A 21,042-nucleotide genomic window follows, 5' to 3' on the forward strand; every position below is an offset into this window, starting at 1 on the left:
GCCTAGGAGACAGCTGAGATGGGGACCCCATCTTGGTACACACCAGTATAATTGTGTGCTGGAAGAAGAAGCGTTGGATCTTTATCGCCATCTAGCAGCCAAGATGGAGAAAGACATTTTTTGAAGTCAAGATTCTGCCTGGTAACCCAATATGCTGACTTCTCCTGGTCCTGAAATCCAGCCCACAATTTCTAATGACATACAGCACACTGTGGGGCTTTACATGAAAAGTTTAATATGGTCCATTAGTCAAATAGTCACCTACTTGGTAATCAGTGATTTGTTTTACAAAATGAGATTAAAAACATGTTTTTTGTAAATACAGTAAGGCATCTTAAGCTTGAGGCTGAGCAAATGATCACACTTATTTAAAAGAGTGACTCCTCTGATACATCAAGAGGTAAATCATAAATGTGTTTTTTCTAGATAGAGGGAGCTAACACCAGTGGTGGGAAGTTACTAAATACATTGACTCAAGTACTGTACCAGTTCAGTTCTGAGGTATTTTAATGGAGTATTTTGTATTTTATGCTTCTTTGACATAAATCATACATGTCAGCAGTTTTAAGTAGTGTACTTTGAACTACTATTTATATGTACTAGTTACTAGTCATTTTCTGATTTTACATGTCAAACATATGTTTAGCTTTTATAATATGTAGCATGGTTATGGATTAAATTACCCTGCTGTATAAACAAACAGTATACATCATAAAATAGTAGCTCCACCAATAATTGATTTTATGTATTTTATACAGTGGTGCAACTAAACTCAGGTGTTTTATGTAAAGTAAAGTAAGTAAAAGTAGCAATACCACATTGTAAAAAGACTTCATAACTGTTGAGAAGTTAAATCCATAAAAATTTATCATAATTTGTAAGATGGTCATATTTTATGTGTGTAATATCTACAAAGTAACTAGTAACTATAGCTTTCCAATAAATGTACGGGAGTAAAAAGTATAATATTTCCTTCTGGCTGGAGCCAATCCCAGCTGACATCGGGAGAAAGGCGTGGTACACCCTGGACAGGTCGCCAGTATGAGATTAAATGTATTTAATTATATCCTAACACTTATTTTATGATGTTAAATTGCAGTGTTCTAACAGAAAGACCAGACAAATGTATTTAAAATTCTAGTCCTAGTTATGCAATGTAATTTACTATGAAGCCTATTTTCAGGACCCGGTACAAATCTTTGAATTGTACATGTCTGTTTTCTTTACCAAATATAATCTCACACGGCCGAATTAAAGATCCTAAAGAGGTTTCAGAGCTTTAGTATGTACAGCAGTAGTACTTTTTTGCATGTGGCCTCTCCCCAGAATATCACGCAATCTAAGACAGGAGGTCTGGAATATACTGTAGTTTATTATTTCTGATTGATGTGGTATATTACATATTAAAAACATCAAGTAAAAATGGTCACATATATACACAGCAGCAGAAGCAGGAGTTTGGAGTTTGTTGAACTGAGCAGGACGCTGTGCTTTTAATTTCTACTTGGCTGGGGACAAAAGACAGATAATCCCTGTGCTACGTGAACATATGTGAAACAAAGCCACAGACATGATCAAGTGTTAAACTGTGTCTATGTTAAAGGTTTTAGATAGATATCCCTAATCACCATAATGTGAGTGCAGTTAGCAACATCAGCAGCAATAATATTAGTGTTATTAAAGAGTAACTAAACACTTACTTAAAATCTCGTTTTTGCTGATCTCCAGAGACTTAACTTCTCACCTTGCTGTAGTGATGTACATGTGTGCTCTGTTGGGGTTACATATGCAACAGAGCACATTTATGACTACAGCCAACAGTGATGCTGGGTCGGAGGTTAAACAGGCAGGAAACTTTCAACCAGAGAAAGCAGCAAAACACTTTTTTTTTTAAGCATGGTGATAAGTTACTGTTTAACAAACATAATACTCGGTGCCTCCAGAAGATAAGAAATCGTTTCCACCCATGGCGGGTACCAGCTTTCAAACATTTTTCTAGCACCAAATGATGGTTTGAAGTTTCTACCAGAGAAGACAAATATACCAGAGGCTGTGTGTTGGTTCTTTTCTGTTAACACCTGATGGATATATGATAAATCTTAGAACAATCTTTGCATCTAAAGAAATTTAAGATTTCTAAAATTTCAGCCTATACCTTAATATCATCTAGTGATATTCATGCGCAGGTGAAACTAATGTGTCTAGGCACCTTACCTATTTTAAACGTGAACAATCCCACAATGTGCACAAACAAACCACCTTGTCACCTTTTTGCCCAATTAGACAAATGACCTCTTTCTGTTTAGCATTTAGCCTTGGTCCACAGGATGTTCTATTGTTGTCCCTGCCTAAAGCACAGTATTGTCATTTAAATGTAGATATAGGCAAGGGTGATTGGAGCTAACACAACAGATCGAAAAGAGATATCACAGATACACTACACTTGTAACAAAGATCAACATACCCAACGGTTGAAGACACTTGAAGCATTTTCAACCAAGTCAAGTTTTCCTTGATTTTAACCCACCTTGGATAACTATGACCTGGATGACTGTGAATCTTCACAAAGATCAACACAGAAATAAAAGACAAGAACATCAAGAAATAAACTCCTATGATATGGCATATAGTGTGGAACTGAACCTAATGAAACTACTCATTTGCCTTGAAAGAAAAGGTCTGCAAACACTAATTGTGGTGTGGTGGTGATATACTGAAGGTCTTTGTAAACATTCTCTGTTCTAGGCCTCTGATTCGGATTGATCGGTGGCGATGCAGCCGTTCAGCTCGCCCGGTCCTGTTTGCTCCTGGATGTCAGTCATCTCTCCGACGATGAAGGTCGGCTCCCCTCCTTTGCTGCTGGCCGAGCCGCTGTCCGGATGCTTGGCCGCCTGGTTGGTCAGGGTGGGCTCTTCATCCAGCCTGCTGGAGATGGACCAGTAGAGGTGAGCGTCGAGTCTGGCTGCAGCCAATGAGAGCTCTCGTGCTGAGCAGGAGGGCGTGTCCACCTTGGCGGAGGGGAAATATGAGAGTTGGTCAAAACTCTCAGTTTAGATATTTGCATCACCATGATAGCAAGAAGATGTTCCATTCCCAGAGTTATATTTTAGAAATGATACCACTCTCATGTCTGTACAGTAAATACAAAGCTACAGCCAGCAGTTGGTTAGCTTAGCTTAGCACAGAGACTAGAAACGGGCAAACAGCTGGCCTGCCTCTTTCTTAAAGTAAAAAAAAATCAGCATATCTAAAGTTCAATAAATAACATTGCTCGTTTGCTTAATCCATGCAAAAACTTGAAAAAAAAAAATCCAGCAATGCACCTGGTGGTGGGTTGTGAGACAGAGCCAGCCTAGATGTTCGCCACTGTTTCCGGTCTTTATGCTAAGCTAACCAGTTGCTGGTGGCAGCTTCATATTTAACAGGCAAATCGAAGAGTGGCATCACTCTTCAAACCTCAGCAAGAAATTGAGCAAGTGAATTTCCCAAAATGTCAAACCTCTGTCGAACTGGAGTCATGTTCAGCTGACCTGACTATGAAGACGAGGTTCCAGTAGCACATAAGATTTGACTTTTGTTGTTTCTACACAAAAACTGCAACGCTTCCTTTTGGAAAACCTACTTTGGGGATCAATATGTGGAATTCACCCACAGAAGTCAAAATGGAACGTGATCTAGGTTCATTTTAAACTAAAGAGGGGTCAAACATGTAGCCAAGGTTGATCAGTAGCTTTTTTCTTAGATTTTTTGCCCATTGTATTACTGTTTGTCCTGTTGAGTTGTGTGCGTTTGAATAAATTTAGGCATAGGTTATGAAAGCTTTGGTGTGTGTGGCACTGGTCCATGCTGTGCACTTGTCCCTACCAAAATAAACATGAAAAAAATACATAAGTTGCCCAGCATGCATTTCAAAAACCCCATGAGAACAAGTGTGAGAATTCAGCTGTTGGTTATACATGTAGGTGGAGACAGGAATAGGGATGTAGTTGAATTCTTGTCTACTGTCAATGGAATAACTGGTACGCTGTTTGCCTCTTCCAAAATTGTTAAACTGCTAAAAGGGATTGACATCAGTGTTTAATAATGTATGATAAAGTTTTAAATTGTCAAAGCCTTTACTGCCACCACGCTTAATTATAACTACACTGCTACAGTGCTTTTTCTGTCCTCCTATAGACAGAAAGGAATGTGAGCTAGAAATGCAAGCTACACATATTGACAGCAGCTGTCATATTAACAGCAAACAGGTATTTAAGGTAGAATCTAGAACCTAAAAATGGCTGATTTTCTGCTTTCTCAGATTTATACATGGTTTGAATGTTGTATTTCATATGAGACAGCTCACCAAGGTTACCAAATTAAACACCTCTGTATTAGCCTGTAGTTTGTCCTTACCCCGGCTTCGAAATGCGTTACCTCAAACGTGTGGTGAAATGCTCCGTAGTCGATGTCAAAGAAGCCCTCTGCCAGTGACATCATCGGACTGAACCTGTGACCCCAGCACACCTCCTCCGCTAGATAGGAGCTCCTCGCCTGGCACGTCATCCCTGCGCACACATACACACGAGTACATACATTCATTGTGCCTCACAACATTTGTCCAGGCCCTTGTGATACATCAGAGGAACTAACTAGGATTGTCTATGCTTGGTTGCGGCAGAAATCTGAGCAGAACGTCAAAGCACCATACCTAAAACTCGAGATGGTAATTTATTTACCCATTTAGTCACAAACAATTTAAACGGCAAGCTGTCTTCATAGGAATATTCTCTGCAGCCGAGTTATGACTGTCAGCTACTTCTTTGTAACTCTCCGCAGCACTCTGACTAAAGGAATCAATATTTGGAGTGGGCAGAGAGGCCACCTTTACCTCATGGAGATGCATCATGAATAGCTCTGACACACTGAATTATTGCCAAACAGTGAGAAACAGTTGAGTACATTATCCTCTCAGAATTAAGTTGACATAAGGCAATCTAAGAAGGGGATAAAGAAAAAGAGATAAACAAGGCCTGTCCAAATCCGTTCAGGGTACAGGTAACTGGCTAGTTGTTCCTGCCAGACTCTCTTTATACCTGCCAACAACATGAAATACAACCATAAATACAACACAGGTGTCAAACTTTGCTCCTAAATATGTAATCTCTGAAGTGATCTCTGAGCAGAGATAATGTGTTGCGCAGCTGGTGTGAATGATTTCCCCACTCAATATACTGTAAATCCAGACCTCTTCAAGTTTTGATAGATTTGGTAAAGCCTCTTCTGAGATTTGAGCTTCAGAAATGAAAACGTTAAATGTGTTTGAGCCAGAGAACTCTAAGTAAGTATAACATGACACATTCACATTTTAGCTGATGATTTATCCAGCGTGAGTAACTAGCGAGTTAGTCCTTAAGGCGTGAGTGCCTTGCTCAAGGGCAGATAAGGGGATGGACGCAGTTGTGGATGGTCTGTCTACTAATAATTAAAACACTAAAAAAACACAAAAACATCCACATGAAGATCACTTGCCCCAGCGATTTCTTATCCATTTTGTTCCCTGTTATATAACACATTCACTAATATACTTATATTATATTTTATATTATTATATTTTATATTATATATCTAAATATAATATGTATTTCCACCATAATAACATCATCCTTAGGCTCTAAAAGCTTCCTGAAAGACTGAGAAGAGAAATGCAGATCTAAACTCAGACATCTTGGAAGGGGAATTTCATTTTCTAATGGACAGTTTTGGGCAGGGTTTACTTTCTGTAAAACAGTGATGGTATTGCTGTAATATCATACAGTTGTATGCATCTACAAGATTAATTTCCTAATGCTCCGGCAGCTATGCAGCCAAACATGCATTCACAGCATAGAGGCCATTAGAACTTTATAGTCAAACTAAATTGTAAGGTATTATATCCCATACAATGCAGTGCTGTTAAGTTGTTTTATTTTATAACATTATTATCATTTTAAATCACAAAAGCACCTATAACAAATCATATAAAGACGTTTGAGCAATAAGTAAATAAATAATTATTGTTAGTTGTATTTTTATATGGCCTGTACCTTAATCTGTTTTAAAATGTAATAATCATCAGCTCAATACACAGTAGCTACATTTATTTTTGTCACTATCTCCAGTGAGTAACCATGTATTCATTCACAGCACGGTGATTTGGAGCAGCACATGGTTTTTCCATCGCCCACATTTTCATTGTATATGCAAACATGCAAATGCATTCCAGCTCAGCTCTTTTTATGTTGCATTTCGTGATGAACATGATTTTTAAGATTACATGCCAGTTTACATAACTGCCCTTAAAAAGGTCTCATAATCTCAATTCTTTAATAGACAGTATGGCCCATTCCTCACCGGTTGCCTCCACCATTCCCTCCAGGATGACCACAATCTCAAAGTCCTCCTTCTCCAGCTGGGACTGCGACATGTCCCAGAAGGGTGAATGTGCGTCAATCTCATGGGAGATCACCAGCGGCGAGACCAGGAAGAGCCGATCATCGCCTGTCTCGAAGCCCACGCTGATGTCTGTCTGGTCCAGCGGGATGAACTCCCCTGAAGGAGACAACCAAATGTGAGGTGAGAAAAGAAGGAAAGGAGGAGAAAGAGTTTACATGAAAGCTTTTCTTTATCAATGCGCTTTTGTACAGATTGCCGCGTTTATCACATCGGATTTAAAAAGATCCTCCTGATTGGGTCATAACAGCATAACCACAGACTAATCTATAATTCTTGAAATAATCTACTCATTTAAAGAAACAAGAGTTCTTATAAGTAGGTTGTCATTTTCCACCTATGGTAGTTGTAGTAAACAGTAGTAATTGTACAAGTTGTAGTAGTAGTCATAGTAGTCACATTAGTTTTGGTAGTGAGTAAAACATTTACCAATACTATCAATAATTGTCTTATCTGGTAGCCTCACCCTCCTGAGTCTGTTTGGATTTGATTAGCTTGGCCCTCATGTTGGCCCCCACGATGTGGGAGCTCCGAAGGTCGCCCACCCTGAACATCAGACAGAGCTTGTCGTCTCTCCGGGAGATGACGGCATGTTTGGAGAACACCAGTGTCTCTGCCCTTTTGTTGGGCTGTGAGATCTTTACAAACATACAGCCGACCTGGACCGAGCGGGGAGGTTTAAAGGAGAGGGGAAACAGACAGACAGAGCGGGTGGTAAAGCAGGGGATTATTGGAAAATGAATGAATGATGTAGACTTTACAGCTGTAAAACATTCGTTGTGACGGCTGAATACAAACAGGGCTCACTCGTATTTTCTATAGAGTTTGCTTTTTCCAGTGTTCAGTGTTTAATAACATGAAATGAATTAACCCCGGACTCAATCCTTTTTTAACACGCATAGTAAAACAGCCCACGATTCCATCAGTTGCTAATATGGCATGCTGCCAGCTTGCAAACATGCATAAACATGCTTGGATGTTGGTGTGTGGATTCAAAAATCTAGCTCCATCAGCACTTTCAAAGTCATCTCTCTAGTCTCAAGAGAATAAATTGTAAATGTATCTTTTGATTGGATTCAGCTGATCTGACAGGAGGCCTCCTTCTAATCAAACTGACTCAGGTCAAACAGTATTTACATGTACTTTTCTTTCACTATGCAGGTGCCTTTGTCAAATGGAATTAGATCATTTGAACATTTGAATAAGAATCTGAGAGCCAAGCAAAGTTTGATAATCGCTATGTGTTAGACCCAGCTCTGCAAACAATACATACTGACAGTAAATGATAAGTTCTGTATCAGTATGGCAACGACATCCAGGTTTTCTTCCTACATTGGTTCTTATATGCAAAACAATTTACTGAGAATACAGACTTAAGCATTATGTGAATTTCAATTGATGTTTCATCGTTATAATATGCTATAATAATATCTTTTAATTAGTTTAATGTGGAAATAATTCTCTACAAATCACCATAATTGGTTATGTCCAGTATTTTTAGGTTTCACGAAATTCTCTCAGATTTAAGTGTAAAAAGAATGTCAAAATCAAATTACTGTATGCCAGTGAATCCCCCAGCTCTGGTGCTCACCATGAAGGCATTGACCATTGAGCCCAGTATAGCTTGGAGCAGCAGCAGCATGGTGCCCACTGGACACTGGTCGGTGATGACGCGGTGGCCGTAGCCGATGGTGGTCTCCGTCTCGATGGAGAAGAGGAAGGCCGAGATGAAGCCATTGACGTTGTTGACGCACGGCGTCCACGTGGCATCCTCCAGATGGTCCAGATCACCCCTTAGGAAGGAGAAAAGGAGAATGTGTGAGAAAGGGAAGGTGGGAGGGTGACAAAGTGGGTGTTAAGAGGGAAAAATAGAGAGCGAGAAGATTTATATATTTAGAATGAAGGCGCAGAAATATGTGTATGACGACCCATCTCTCCCTTTACATTTACAGTCACCTTTCAGCTAATGCTTATAATAAATAGGACGTAATCCTATTCCTCATATTAACCATAATGATTCATGATTCATGATTCATCCTGTCACTTTGTCGATGCGGCAAAAATTTTCTTTTTCCATCATATATCATCACTATATCTGCTGGTCTTTCAGTCCTGCGCCACTAAGAGTGTGCTGATTTTCTTTCAAACTACTCGCTACACAAGCTAATGTCCCTGATTAACACAGCTCCAGCCAGAAAAGGAGAGCTAATTAATGAAAGTGGTGTTAAGTAATTTATATAATCTATGACTTTTATTGACCTGTGTTGGTGACCAAGGAATTGCAGCAACACTGACAGCTCTCTGGCACAGCTTAAGGTGGCCTGTAATTGATATAAAGAGGTCACGGTTTTATGAGATGAATACGTTAGCTAATTAGAGCGGGGATCCAGCAGACACATCTTCTTGTGAAGAGGTAACACATCATGATGAAATACACTGTAGTATTAATACTGCTTTGTCATCTGCTTTTTTGGCTGAAAGATTTTTTAGCTTTCGCGGCATCCTCCTCCATCTTTGCGCAGTTCCCTCGTGATTATTTCATTAAAAGAATAGTCTGACATTTTGGGACATTTCGAATCTGCCTGCTGAATATGAAGCTACAGCCAGAAGACGGTTAGCTTAACTTAGCACAAAGACTGGAAACAGAAGAAAAGCAGCTAGCCTGGGTTCTGAAGATGTATGCTGCCCTATAGAAAAATGCTACCTTATGTGTTCCCTTTTCCAATCCCATAAAAGTATAACTCTCACAGTATTATGACATCTTCTGTTTTTTTTATTATATTATAACATCATTTCAGGGTTAGCATATTCTGATGTCTCCTATCAAATAATTCTCCCTCTACAGAATCATTTTATAGTGCACTACTCACTCCATGTGAAATGAGCATGTTGAAATACTATATTATGCCATCTTTATTTAAGATATCAGGGGTATAACGATTTTTTTTTGTTGATATTGCTGATGAATAGCCACTGTCTCGACGGCATACCCAACAGCAAGGTTGCACAGATTTATGGGGGCGTAGAAACAGACCGCGCTCGTGGGTCATACGCATGCGCAGAACCGCTCCGTAGCATATCTCGATAGGTAGCATAAATCAACAGAACACCGGCTCTGTCCAAAGGTCAAAAACAATCTGCCTACCAGCACATCTAAAGCTCACTAATTAACACCTTATGTCTTGCATGTTACCCTTCAGTTACACTAGGCTAACCATACCCTGGCTGTTGCTTCATATTTACAAGGTACAGACAGGAGAGTGGTATCAATCTTTCCATCTAACTCTTGGCAAGCTAGCAGATAAGCGCAGCCCAAAATGTGAAGCAATAACAAGCAAGGAGAAGGAGAAGGAAAGACAAACATACACAACTAAGGAACGCCCTGTTGTTGGTAATACACATTTTGCAACAATGTCTGAAAGTGATTTTTAAAACGTGATCAAATACTGTTGTCAGTTTGTGCTATAGGACATTTGATCTTGCTCATTGTCATTGGGATTTAGCAACAGTAGTGTTCATGCAGAATGAAAATCTACAGATTTCTCTATGACTCAGGACCAAAGAGATCTAAATAAATAAATTTGATCCAACCCCTTGCTTAACAATCTTACCTACAGTAGGCTATGAGGTACCAGATGGCCCCGAAGAAGAGCCATGTCACAGCGTAGGCCATGACAAAGACAAAGAGCGAGCAGCGCCAGTTGAGGTCCACCAGCGTGGTGAAGATGTCAGTCAGGTAGCGGTAAGTCTCCCGCATGTTACCGTGCTGCACATTGCAGCGACCGTTCTTCTCCACATAGCGCTGTCTCTTACGCCGAGTCCGGACTGGTGAAGAGACAGGGTGATGGGGAATAATGAGAGACATGGGAGGGAGAGAGGAGAAGCGACAAACTGATTACAGAAGTTGGAGTTAAAAAATGTAGACAGAGATATGATATAGACAAAATGGGGGATTTTGCTATTGAGTTTTGATGCTTTTCTATGCTTGAAACAAGGTCGAAGATGAGTCTGCATGTGTCTCACAACCCAAAGTACCAAGAAACCCTTTCAAAACCCCTCAGAAAACTTCAAAATCACATACAATGCTGCATTTTGATATTTCTGAAAAGTTCTGCTATTTGAAGATACCACTCGGACTGCAGTCAGAGGATGGCAGTCGAATGAAGGCTCGTAGAGTGATTGGAGAATCAACAGAGGAAGGTGCCCGGGGACAAACTGTACTACTGTAGAGACATGTTCAGAGGAAAGTCAAGCCGGTGAAGAAGGGATAACAGAAATGAAAACAGACAGGTGAGGAAAAGAGAGGAGATGAAGTACAATGGGACTACATCATCAAACACTCAGAGAAGAAAAGCTACATTAGTTACTGTACAACCCTGAAGGCAACTTATGATGTTTTTTCTGTGTAGAGAGCCTTTTTAGTGTGAGTACAAACACCCAGAACTGAGATTATGAAACATGCAGGATGCAAAACTATTCTGTTTTTTTGTGTGTGACTTAGACCAATCAGTGTGCCACCTAGTCAACCTATGGAGTCATATCTTAAGGTTTACAGGAATAGTTCAGTCCAAAATGTCCGTCTCTCTGCCTTTATTATACATGTATCACTGTTGGTCGATGTTTTGGTGCAAATAGAAGGCTCCAAAGTCTTTGCTCTTTGACAGCTTTTTGAGAAAGTGACCAAACATATCTGCCATTTACGTTTTTTTTAGGTCCACTACCGATTAAGTGTAAAAAACGGTCTTGTTTCGTACAAAAACATTGAACGTCCAGTTCATTAATTAACAATATTTTTAGGTTTTAGGGTTGATTTTTCCTTTCACACAGGTACAGCGAAGAGGAGATAAACTAGGGAGCAGAGCTACTGGAGAAGCCTAATGAAAAAAGATGTGCAAGACTGTGAAAATCACTGAGGGGTGAAGCACTGCAGCACAGTCCAAAGTAAAAAATTCACAACTACTGCAAGACAGCAGGGAAGAACAAGTTCAGTCAATATACAGTGTGTGTACGTTGACTGGGTAGTCAGCCAGTAGCTCCCAATCTCTGGAGGAGTTAAAGGAGTCAGTAATGTGCATACTTGCAACCTTCATTCAGTTTTCTCCAGACTTGAATGAAATGAGTGGAAAGTCACCATAACATTTTTAAAACATTTGTTTCATCATTAAATAGGCCATCAGTCACATGCAGAGTCACTCACCCCACCCAAATCGTCCCCTCTCCTTCTCTGTCCCCTGAGTCTTCTTCCTGGGCTGATTGGCGGTGGCCTCGCGCTCAGCCAGCTTGGCCTGGAACGACCTATTGACCTTGGCTAAGGGCGGAGGGGACGGTGCCGTTTCTGTAGTGACCACATGGCCCAGCTCCTCCGATAGGTTGAAGACTCCGGTGGAGGCTTTGGCCTCAGTGGCCACCTCCACTTCTTCCCCTTCCCCCTTGTCCTCCACAGGGAGCGAGAGAGAGTCCGGGCGGGAGGGGAAGTCCGAGTTCTCCAGCGCCATGGCGTATGCGTGTGTGTGTGTGTGTGTGTGTGTGTGTGTGTGTGTGTGTGTGTGTGTGCGTGTATGTCAAGTGTATTAGCGTGTTATTGATGTCCTCCCTATGGCAGACTCTGTCCAGTGGCTATTGATTGGACCATTTGTTTGCTTGACTGAAGCCTGGAATATAGGAGAAGTACACAATGATATGTCACAGTAATTCACTGACCAATGACCAACCTACATCAGGAGCTTTTCAGCCCCTCTGTCCCTTTAATTTCTTTTGCTTTTCTACGTTAACAACAAGGCCTGTAGATTCTGGAGTTGCTTGTCATACAGGTTTGACTTCCTGTCTCTGCCTGTTTCATCATAACATCCTTTTAAAGGCAAAATAAGCATAAGAATGAGGAAGGAAATCTCAGTGTTTGTAAGTCTTTGGAAATAGAAATGAAGGGAGAATAAATGTGTTCTATTTCTTTGAAAGAAAGCCTAAACCTGGAGCACAGTGTGGCATATGCACATTAGAGCCACTTTCACTCCGTTGCATGTTTAATAAAGGCCTTGGGGTAGGTGTGTGTGTGTGGTCCATGTGTGTGTGTGTTGTATAAGTGCACTTACTGCTGTGTTAAACGTGGTGGATTTATGCTACAGGCCTGCTGAGATTTCTTACATAAGTCACACATAAGTGTAAGAAGTGGGTTAAATATGTATGTAGACAGTGAGACATGGCTCACTGTCTGAGATATGTGCACAGTAAAATGGATGATGTGCGTCCATTTGGACAATTGGCGGATGGACGCAAGAGGAGACTGATAGTGACAATCATGATGACGCAGTACGCCTGATGGATGGATCAAAAATAGCCTCTATGAAAGGGTGTCTGTTGGCCAGCCAATACGCTACAGAAACCACAGGCTAAGCTTGTGGATCAATGTCAGACAGCTAAGAATGAACCAAATCTTACCTGCTCAGTGTAGCAACTTGTAGGCTATAGGACCTAGATTTGGCAGATGTTTTGTCATAAGAAAAACCAAAATCTGGTCCAAGAACGAACCGCGATTGGCAGCCTTGGTTCAATGACACCCATATCTGGTGTTTAGTAGCGACGCAGCATCAGTCCACTCCTGTTCGATTTTCCAGGAAAAACAAAGAGCACCTCGATCCGACCTCAGCATTCACTATCAATTTAAAGCGCACACCGCAGCCACTGACTGATACGCTACAGCATTTAAAAGAAAAAAAGAAAAGTCCCGGGGGAGGAAAAAAAAATTCAAGTGTAATTATTTCGGCATTTGTAGAATATGTGTCCGGCAGTGGGCATGCGAAATGGTGGCAACAGGATAACCCGGCAGCACGGAGAGCTCCATCATCTGTGCATCTGATGGAGTCAGTCAGGTGTGGAGCCACTGAGCGGCGGAGGATGCTGTCATCAGCCCAGCCCCTATCAACTCTGCCTGCCTCAGACGCTTCTCATTTCCACACCAGAAGAGACAGTCCTCTCCCTCCTCTCCGCTGACTGTCAGACCCTCAGCATCTGCACACAGTTCACACATGAGCACATTAATGCAAAGGCCTTTTTTTTTTTTGTGACGCATTACAATGTAATAAAAAAAGATCTCGTTAAATGTTTGGTCAGAATGACGGATTGTAGGCTATATAGTAGGTTGAGTATCTATTTGGATTTCCCTTTGTAATGTGGCACGTTTCCTTTTAATAGCTTAGGCCTACTATTTTGCTACGCGGAAATTATTATGCCGATGAAAATAATTTATAGAGCCTTTATTCACAAGTGAAACAACTTCTGCTGGGATCAGATAGGCCTACAGGCACTCGCTGCATTGTATCATCAAATTTATCAGTGATTATAATTAGCGTCATAATTATAAACCGCAGTCTATGCAGTTCAGACGCCGGCCTCCAGGTGGTAGTATAATGTGTTCACTGGCGCCAGGAAGCAGCCCTCCTTTTCCAAGATGTCGGTGTACGGGCCAGTGGTGAAAATTCACCCCGTCGTTCTCGCTTCTATCTGCGACTCTTACGAGCGAAGAAATGAGGGAGCGAGTCGTGTGATCGGGACCCTGTTGGGTAAGAAGAAACTTGACATATTTGTCGTCCGTTGGGTGGACTTCTGATAAAACCGGCGGTGGATTACTTGCTAATTGTAGCTTGCCTGCTAACGCATGCTGCCTAGGGACAGTCCAGCAGTTACATCTGGCTAGCGATAGCTGTATAGCTAGGTTAGCTTCATCTCTTGTAACAGCTGGCTTCCCGTTCAAATGGTTAGCAGATGGATACATTGGCTATTTGCTAAGCCATCCAACCTTTTCTGTTATTTTTTGTACTGATAAGACGTGTAGTAATCAGGATTGGACGTTGTTATTAGCGTTACCGTTAGCCGTTGCCCATTGAGATTGTCTTGATTGTTATTAACCTGAAGAATGTTGACGTTACCCTCTTGTTAGCTAACTATGCAGAATTGCTAGCCAACGTTAAATAACAAAGCCTCATTGTGTAACGTGTTCTTCTCAGGTACTATTGACAAGCACTCTATTGAGGTGACCAACTGCTTCTCTGTCCCCCACAATGAGTCTGAAGATGAGGTATGTTGTTAAGTTGATGATACACGGGGCCAACTTTTTGAGCAATGTTGCTGAACAATCTTGCTGTCCGACTGTGTTTGTGAACGGATAGTACGAACTTTTTTTGTAAACAGTCACAGCTGTAGTCAAGCAGATTTCTTGTTTGTTTAATATCTTTGTTAGTATCTCTGATAGTGATAGGGGCGGGTGGTGGGGTAAGGGGATTACGGTAGTAATTTTTAACGTTACTCATTAACCTTGAAGGCAATATTGCCCAGTATGCTCTAAAAGTTGCTCCGTGCGTCATCAGCTTTAGGCTCATTTATTCACAGTATGATACCGTGTTTTGGTTAATAAGTCAACATTCATCATTGTGCAGCTGGATATCTCCAGATAGACTATTTTTTGTCAATATCACTGGAACTTTGTATTGCTGCTGCAGCTAAGACGCATCAATCACAAACAAATTATAAACAGTATATTTAGGTTTTTGATATTTCTTTTCACACAGATGTATAGCGAATAGTTAGCAAGTTAATTAATTGAAATTGCATTTAGGATCTATATGTTGTATAAGATAGTGAAGTTTATAATCGGACCTCTCAATTTTATGGAGGATTATGAATTGTTCTGCGGGAAAAAAATTTTTAATGGCTGTACAATACCTGTGTAATTCCCGCAAGTCTTTTTTACAAGTAAAACAGATTCTTTTGGGGCTTTTTGTTAGGGAGTGGTAACTATTCTGTATTCAGAGAGAATATTTGTATGTGGTACAGATAATCGGCACAACATTGTTGTGCTTGTTGGAATAATTTTAGACCTAGATGACTGCCTAATTACATCGTAAAAGAGTGAAGATCTTTTGTAAAGAAGTGGACATTTTTTAAAGGTCATCCACTTTGCCAACAGGTTGCTGTGGACATGGAGTTTGCTAAGAACATGTACGAGCTCCACAAGAGGGTGTCGCCTACAGAGGTCATCGTTGGATGGTGCGTCACTCGATGAAATCTGGAATTTCAAAGAATTTTATTTTTAAAAAAGCAGTTTTCTCACCACATTGACATTTGTCCTCCCAGGTATGCCACAGGCTTTGACATCACAGAACACTCAGTGCTCATTCACGAGTACTATAGCCGTGAGGCCTCCAACCCCATTCACCTGACCATGGACACAGCACTGCAGAGTGGCAAGATGAACATCCGTGCCTACGTCAGGTTGGCTGATCTTCCTGCCATAGACTAATTGTTTATGTGATCAACTACAGACTGAGAGTTTGTGTGTGTGTTTTTTTTCTTTTAATGTGCTTGTGTATCTCCTGTACAGTGCGCAGATGGGTGTTCCAACAAAGACAGTTGGTGTGATGTTCACCCCATTGACCGTCAAGTATGTCTACTATGACACTGAAAGGATAGGCGGTAAGAACACAAACAATAAATGAAGATGACTGTTTGGAAACAAATGCTTCCTGACCAAATATATTCTTTGGGAATGTTTTAAAATTCTAATTTGTCATGTGGTAAATATTTCAATTGCAGTGTCTAAAAGAACTTTATGGTTTTCATATCAATGTAAAGTCAACATAGATACTGCCAATAATAGAATTTTCAGTCTATTTATTTTATTTTTACTCTTATCTCAGTGCTTGGCTCTCAGTTGTAATACTGTACTCTAAAACTCCCATCTGTTTGTTGCAGTGGACCTTCTACAGAGGACACGTCTAACTCCAAGTCGCACCAAGGGGCTTACCTCTGATCTGTCCCAGGTGGCTGGCTCTGCATCCAGGATACAGGACATGCTGACCACTGTGCTTGCATACATTGAGGATGTGCTGGTGAGTTTTAGCGCAAATGCAGATTAGTGCGTTGTTTACATATGGAGAGTGATTTGTTTTCCTGTTCATATTCCAGCTTTTCCACTTTGTATTTAATCAGTGTGTCTCTAGAGATCATTTGTGATGTAATCAAATTCAACACTGATGGTAGTTAGAGAGGTAATGCTGTTTGGTCTGTCTCAGTCTGGCAAAGTGACAGCAGATAACAGCGTGGGCCGCTTTCTGATGGACCTGGTCAACAAGGTGCCCACCATCTCAGCCGAGGACTTTGAGAACATGCTCAATTCCAACATCAATGTAAGCTCATTTCTCATATTAACAACATATTTTTTCTAATCTCTGCTGATGGTTGTTTGTCCTCCATTGGATTGAGTGCATCCCCTTCAGACTTGCATTGCTTATTTACTTGCTGCACTCAGGGCTGTTTTTAGCACATTGGTGCTCTACCACTGATTACAGGAAACATTTAATTATACTTTGCTTCCTATCGTTAGTGCTCTCCTGGCTCCTCTTGTCTCATACTTGTTTACTTATTACATGTCCAGCACACACAGCCAACTTAGGTGTTAAATCGGTAGTCAGGGATCTTTCTTTCTAACATCACAGTCCTTGACTTTTACTTGTAACACTGTTGAAGGAGCATTATCATGTTTTACTGATGGACACTTTATTTTTTTTTTTCACAATAATTAAGGTTGTAATAACAGAATGGAAACACTGTTTTGTATTTGCAGGACCTGTTGATGGTGACCTACCTGGCTAACCTCACCCAAGCACAGATTGCTCTAAATGAGAAGCTGGTGCTGCTCTGATTTCTTTCAAGTGATTCATATTTAAGTTTTGTTTATTTTTTTCCCCTTCTTTTTGGCTGAGTTGAATAAAGACATTAAACAGTCATACAGTGTTCTGCCTTGGTAATATTGTAACATAATGCAGTTTGGTTTCTCACAAATGGCTGATGAACATTACTGGAAGGCTTATATTGCTAATTAAAAAGTCACATATTAGACTGCTCACTGTTAACTCCTTGTTGTGCAGCCTTTGATGTTTAAATATGCTTTTGAGAAGAATTAAAATGTATATTTTAGGGCTGAAAGTAATTATTAATTAGAAAATAATTTTCTAATAATCAATTCATGGTTTGCTCTGTAAATCAGAGAAGTGTTGGCATGGTGCCAAAGTGACGTCTTCAAATAGCTTTTTAGTGTACAGCAGTTCAAACCCCAAAGAAATTCAAGTTACAAGGAAGCACATTCTCAAAGTTAAGCTTGAACCATCATCAGTTTGACATTTTGCTTGAAAATTATGATTAACTGACTTCAACATTGCTGCCCATTTTCTTTTTTTGTTCTTAATTTAATAATTATTTAAACTGTTTTGTATTCATGTTGCGTTTGGGACTGCTCCAGACAGAATTAAGGAGGTAACACGTGACAGTCTAAAACAAATCTCTCTAGATTTAAACGTAAGACAGTTGATTTTTATTAATTCTCTACATAAATATACATTCAGATCAGAAGTAAATCAGTCAAGTTGCAAATCCCTTGTGACAGGCCGTGACAGGCCATGCCCGGCCTGAGGTGAAGCTTAGTGCAAAAAGTGGGCATGAGGAAGTCACACATTAGAGCCGGTCTAGAAAGCACATGTCAATCTACAGCATCGGGGGGGGCTGCTGCTATTTTGTTATTGCTGAGTTGTTGCAGAATCACAGTGGGGCCTTCAGGGCTTAGTTTCTGAGCAGGTGCCGTTTTCAGCTTTGCTCTGAGGCTTCAGCAGCTTCTCCACAGCAGCGTAGCTCTGCACCGCGCGGTCGTACATGGTGTCTCCGGTTGACTTTGCGACGGTCACAGCCTGCTCCGGGTAGTAGAGGGAGGCGCTCACGGTCACCAGGCCCGCCGGGTATATGAGCCTTTTAATCCTGGAGCCTCGTGCAAGAAACAGCCCCAGGACACCGGTGAAGCCGATAATTCCTGCCCGGGGGTAGAAGTCCTTCGGCGGGTTCTTCAGGTAGGCGTATGTGTCATTCCCAAACCGGACGACACTTTGCACTTTGGGTTTAACTTTGTCGTAGGTGTCCCGACACCAATCCGTGTATGGTTCTACTAACTTCCTGACGGTGGCGACACTCTGCTCCAGTTGACCCGCTTCAGGCTCCACATACCGAGACTCCTGCTGAGGAACGGTGTATAACGATAGTTCATCCCGGTGGAACGGGGCGGCCGCCTTTTTCTCCCCGTCTCCGGCAGCAAACACGGTGGTCTGCAACAAACTCGGAGCTCCCGGCATAGCTCTACCTGTCACCTTCAACACGATCCCCGCGTGCCATGCATTCACTACGGTGGCTGAGGAGGGACATGACTGTTAGTCGAAGCGATAATCACGCCGCCTTTATGTTGACATTTGACAGACGTTTCCTCATTACGCCTGAAAGCATGCAATCTATTTCGAATGATAGATTTAATTTAATTTGTAAATTAACTATAAATAGGCCTACAAATTGAGAATGGCTAATAAGGACTCATTGTGAGGCACTTCAGTATTTCATTTTAATGCTCCTTTATGGCTCTATTTTACTACATTTAATTTGTAAATATTAGTTTTTGCTCCACCTCCTTTAACTGAAAGCTATTTGCCGTTTAAGTTTTTATATATGCTGTTAAACATGATGATCTTATAGATGATGCGTTGTTATTGGCTAGATTAAACTGAAGTATGGCATACAGCATGTAAAGTGATTAAAATTAGCTCAGCCTAAACCAACTTCATTATTAAAAGGCTGCTACATGTTATGCCTCAGTAACTTTTGCCAGGGACCGACCACATTTGTCAATTCCGCTGATATCGGGCAACATTAGCCAAATGCATGTAATAATACAGCACTTTAAGATGGGCTTTTGCATTAAAAGTTAAGTACTTTTTATTAAAATATTGTAATTAGAACTTTTACTTGATATATTTTTTAATGAGTATTCATTTATTACTACATTGTCCTCCACCACTGGTTAGTTTTATTTTTTCAGTTTGTATTTATTTTTATTTTTTTTGTACCCTGGTATCACCGGGCTTGTGCTTATTATTACATTAGTTTTGTTTACTATCTATTTATAGTACTATTTTCACTTTATTAGCATGCAGCTCTCGCCCCATTCACTGTTCAAAGGTTCTTTTTCGTCTGTGACGTCACTGGTTCCCATGGCAGCCTGAATCTCCAGGAAATCGTCAACACATGATCCCGTAACGTTACACTTTCAGGCTAACGCTAGTTTTTATCATTGCTTAGTTTTACCTATTGCGGTTTCGAGGGCCTTGTTGCTTTTGGGGGGATTAAAAAAAGCAGAAATTTATTTGAATGGAGTGTCTAGTTGGAGAGTCATCCTTTCAGAACCTGCAGGCTCTGTCTGCTTTGTTATCAGCTCAGCAGGATGATGATGATGATGAAGACTGTAAAGTAAGATTTGAACTGTTCATTTAATTCACTTGGCCTTATTGCTATGGTTAATGTAAGTAGCCTTCACATTGCTCAAGTAGATATAGCCTACACTTAAAAAGAAGACACAAAATAGCCTACTTCTCTGAAAGTCAAGCTAGCGTGTTTACACTGATTTTTTGGGCACATTTTACTGATAACCGCCTTATAATGACTGCAAATTGAACAACTGGATGCCTTGAGCTAGTGTTTATTTGAACTAAGTTACAATAACATCAGTTAATCTCTACAGAATGTATCATCCTGCGCACAGCTGGGTCCTGGACACATTGGCCCCCCACCCAAAAAAGATAAAGAAGGTAATGCATTGTATCTAGTAATTCCCTAAAAAAATAACTCTTAAGTCATGATGGTAACTCTGGTGGGTTGATGATAGCAGTGTGTGTGTGGCTGTTTTTTTAGTATCAAATGCCTATGTGAAGAAGAACAGCAAAGATATCTGGAGCGAGGAAGAGGTGGCTGAGGGCTCCCAGTATGATGATCTTGCTGACCCGCGGCCTCAGCCTGAGTAAGACTGCGGGGCAGAAAGAAACACATACATAGGATTCACTTATACAGTGAGGAAAATAAGTATTTGAACACCCTGCTATTTTGCAAGTTCTCCCACTTAGAAATCATGGAGGGGTCTGAAATTGTCATCATAGGTGCATGTCCACTGTGAGAGACTCCAGAAATCACAATGTATGATTTTTTTAACTATTTATTTGTATGATACAGCTGCAAATAAGTATTTGAACACCTGAGAAAATCAATGTTAATATTTGGTACAGTAGCCTTTGTTTGCAATTACAGAGGTCAAACGTTTCCTGTAGTTTTTCACCAGGTTTGCACACACTGCAGGAGGGATTTTGGCCCACTCCTCCTCACAGATCTTCTCTAGATCAGTCAGGTTTCTGGCCTGTCGCTGAGAAACACGGAGTTTGAGCTCCCTCCAAAGATTCTCTATTGGGTTTAGGTCTGGAGACTGGCTAGGCCACGCCAGAACCTTGATATGCTTCTTACAGAGCCACTCCTTGGTTATCCTGGCTGTGTGCTTCGGGTCATTGTCATGTTGGAAGACCCGGCCTCGACCCATCTTCAATGCTCTAACTGAGGGAAGGAGGTTGTTCCCCAAAATCTGGCAATACATGGCCCCGGTCATCCTCTCCTTAATACAGTGCAGTCGCCCTGTCCCATGTGCAGGAAAACACCCCCAAAGCATGA

General features: G+C 40.9%; 4 protein-coding genes across 4 annotated transcripts; 2 read left to right on the forward strand and 2 right to left on the reverse strand.

Moving 5' to 3' along the window:
• Nucleotides 1-1,214: 1,214 nt before the first annotated feature.
• kcnj9 (potassium inwardly rectifying channel subfamily J member 9) lies at nt 1,215-14,389 on the reverse strand. The gene is made up of 9 exons (XM_046051653.1): nt 14,332-14,389; nt 12,907-13,476; nt 11,669-12,122; nt 10,083-10,296; nt 8,063-8,264; nt 6,938-7,130; nt 6,373-6,570; nt 4,417-4,547; nt 1,215-3,008 (listed from the first exon to the last, which is right to left on the reverse strand). Exons 3-9 carry the CDS (start codon nt 11,964-11,966, stop codon nt 2,742-2,744), a joined length of 1,503 nt encoding a protein of 500 aa, XP_045907609.1. The 5' UTR covers nt 11,967-12,122; nt 12,907-13,476; nt 14,332-14,389; the 3' UTR covers nt 1,215-2,741.
• eif3f (eukaryotic translation initiation factor 3, subunit F) lies at nt 13,871-17,249 on the forward strand. Its single transcript, XM_046051654.1, has 8 exons — nt 13,871-14,027; nt 14,472-14,542; nt 15,431-15,510; nt 15,598-15,735; nt 15,845-15,936; nt 16,216-16,352; nt 16,536-16,649; nt 17,087-17,249. Exons 1-8 carry the CDS (start codon nt 13,916-13,918, stop codon nt 17,162-17,164), a joined length of 822 nt encoding a protein of 273 aa, XP_045907610.1. The 5' UTR covers nt 13,871-13,915; the 3' UTR covers nt 17,165-17,249.
• A 561-nt stretch (nt 17,250-17,810) lies between these two features.
• On the reverse strand, nt 17,811-18,720 carry LOC123972279 (MICOS complex subunit MIC26-like). The gene has a single exon (XM_046051655.1). It carries the CDS (start codon nt 18,636-18,638, stop codon nt 18,072-18,074), a length of 567 nt encoding a protein of 188 aa, XP_045907611.1. The 5' UTR covers nt 18,639-18,720; the 3' UTR covers nt 17,811-18,071.
• An 810-nt stretch (nt 18,721-19,530) lies between these two features.
• LOC123972280 (dynein axonemal assembly factor 6-like) lies at nt 19,531-20,351 on the forward strand. Its single transcript, XM_046051656.1, has 3 exons — nt 19,531-19,800; nt 20,072-20,138; nt 20,242-20,351. Exons 1-3 carry the CDS (start codon nt 19,702-19,704, stop codon nt 20,349-20,351), a joined length of 276 nt encoding a protein of 91 aa, XP_045907612.1. The 5' UTR covers nt 19,531-19,701.
• Nucleotides 20,352-21,042: the final 691 nt, after the last annotated feature.

The sequence above is a fragment of the Micropterus dolomieu genome, linkage group LG06, assembly GCF_021292245.1.
Source record: "Micropterus dolomieu isolate WLL.071019.BEF.003 ecotype Adirondacks linkage group LG06, ASM2129224v1, whole genome shotgun sequence".
NCBI classification, from domain to species: domain Eukaryota; kingdom Metazoa; phylum Chordata; class Actinopteri; order Centrarchiformes; family Centrarchidae; genus Micropterus; species Micropterus dolomieu.

Coding starts and splice junctions, on each gene's coding strand:
- LOC123972279 (XM_046051655.1), bottom strand. CDS start 18,638: ATGCCGGGAGCTCCGAGTTTGTTGCAGACCACCGTGTTTGCTGCCGGA.
- LOC123972280 (XM_046051656.1), top strand. CDS start 19,702: ATGGAGTGTCTAGTTGGAGAGTCATCCTTTCAGAACCTGCAGGCTCTG. Junction 19,801..20,071: donor ATGATGATGAAGACTGTAAA/GTAAGATTTGAA, acceptor TAATCTCTACAG/AATGTATCATCCTGCGCACA. Junction 20,139..20,241: donor ACCCAAAAAAGATAAAGAAG/GTAATGCATTGT, acceptor CTGTTTTTTTAG/TATCAAATGCCTATGTGAAG.
- kcnj9 (XM_046051653.1), bottom strand. CDS start 11,966: ATGGCGCTGGAGAACTCGGACTTCCCCTCCCGCCCGGACTCTCTCTCG. Junction 6,571..6,937: donor ATCCAAACAGACTCAGGAGG/GTGAGGCTACCA, acceptor TGTCTCCTTCAG/GGGAGTTCATCCCGCTGGAC. Junction 3,009..4,416: donor CATTTCACCACACGTTTGAG/GTAACGCATTTC, acceptor CCCTCCGCCAAG/GTGGACACGCCCTCCTGCTC.
- eif3f (XM_046051654.1), top strand. CDS start 13,916: ATGTCGGTGTACGGGCCAGTGGTGAAAATTCACCCCGTCGTTCTCGCT. Junction 15,937..16,215: donor TGACACTGAAAGGATAGGCG/GTAAGAACACAA, acceptor TGTTTGTTGCAG/TGGACCTTCTACAGAGGACA. Junction 16,353..16,535: donor CATACATTGAGGATGTGCTG/GTGAGTTTTAGC, acceptor GGTCTGTCTCAG/TCTGGCAAAGTGACAGCAGA.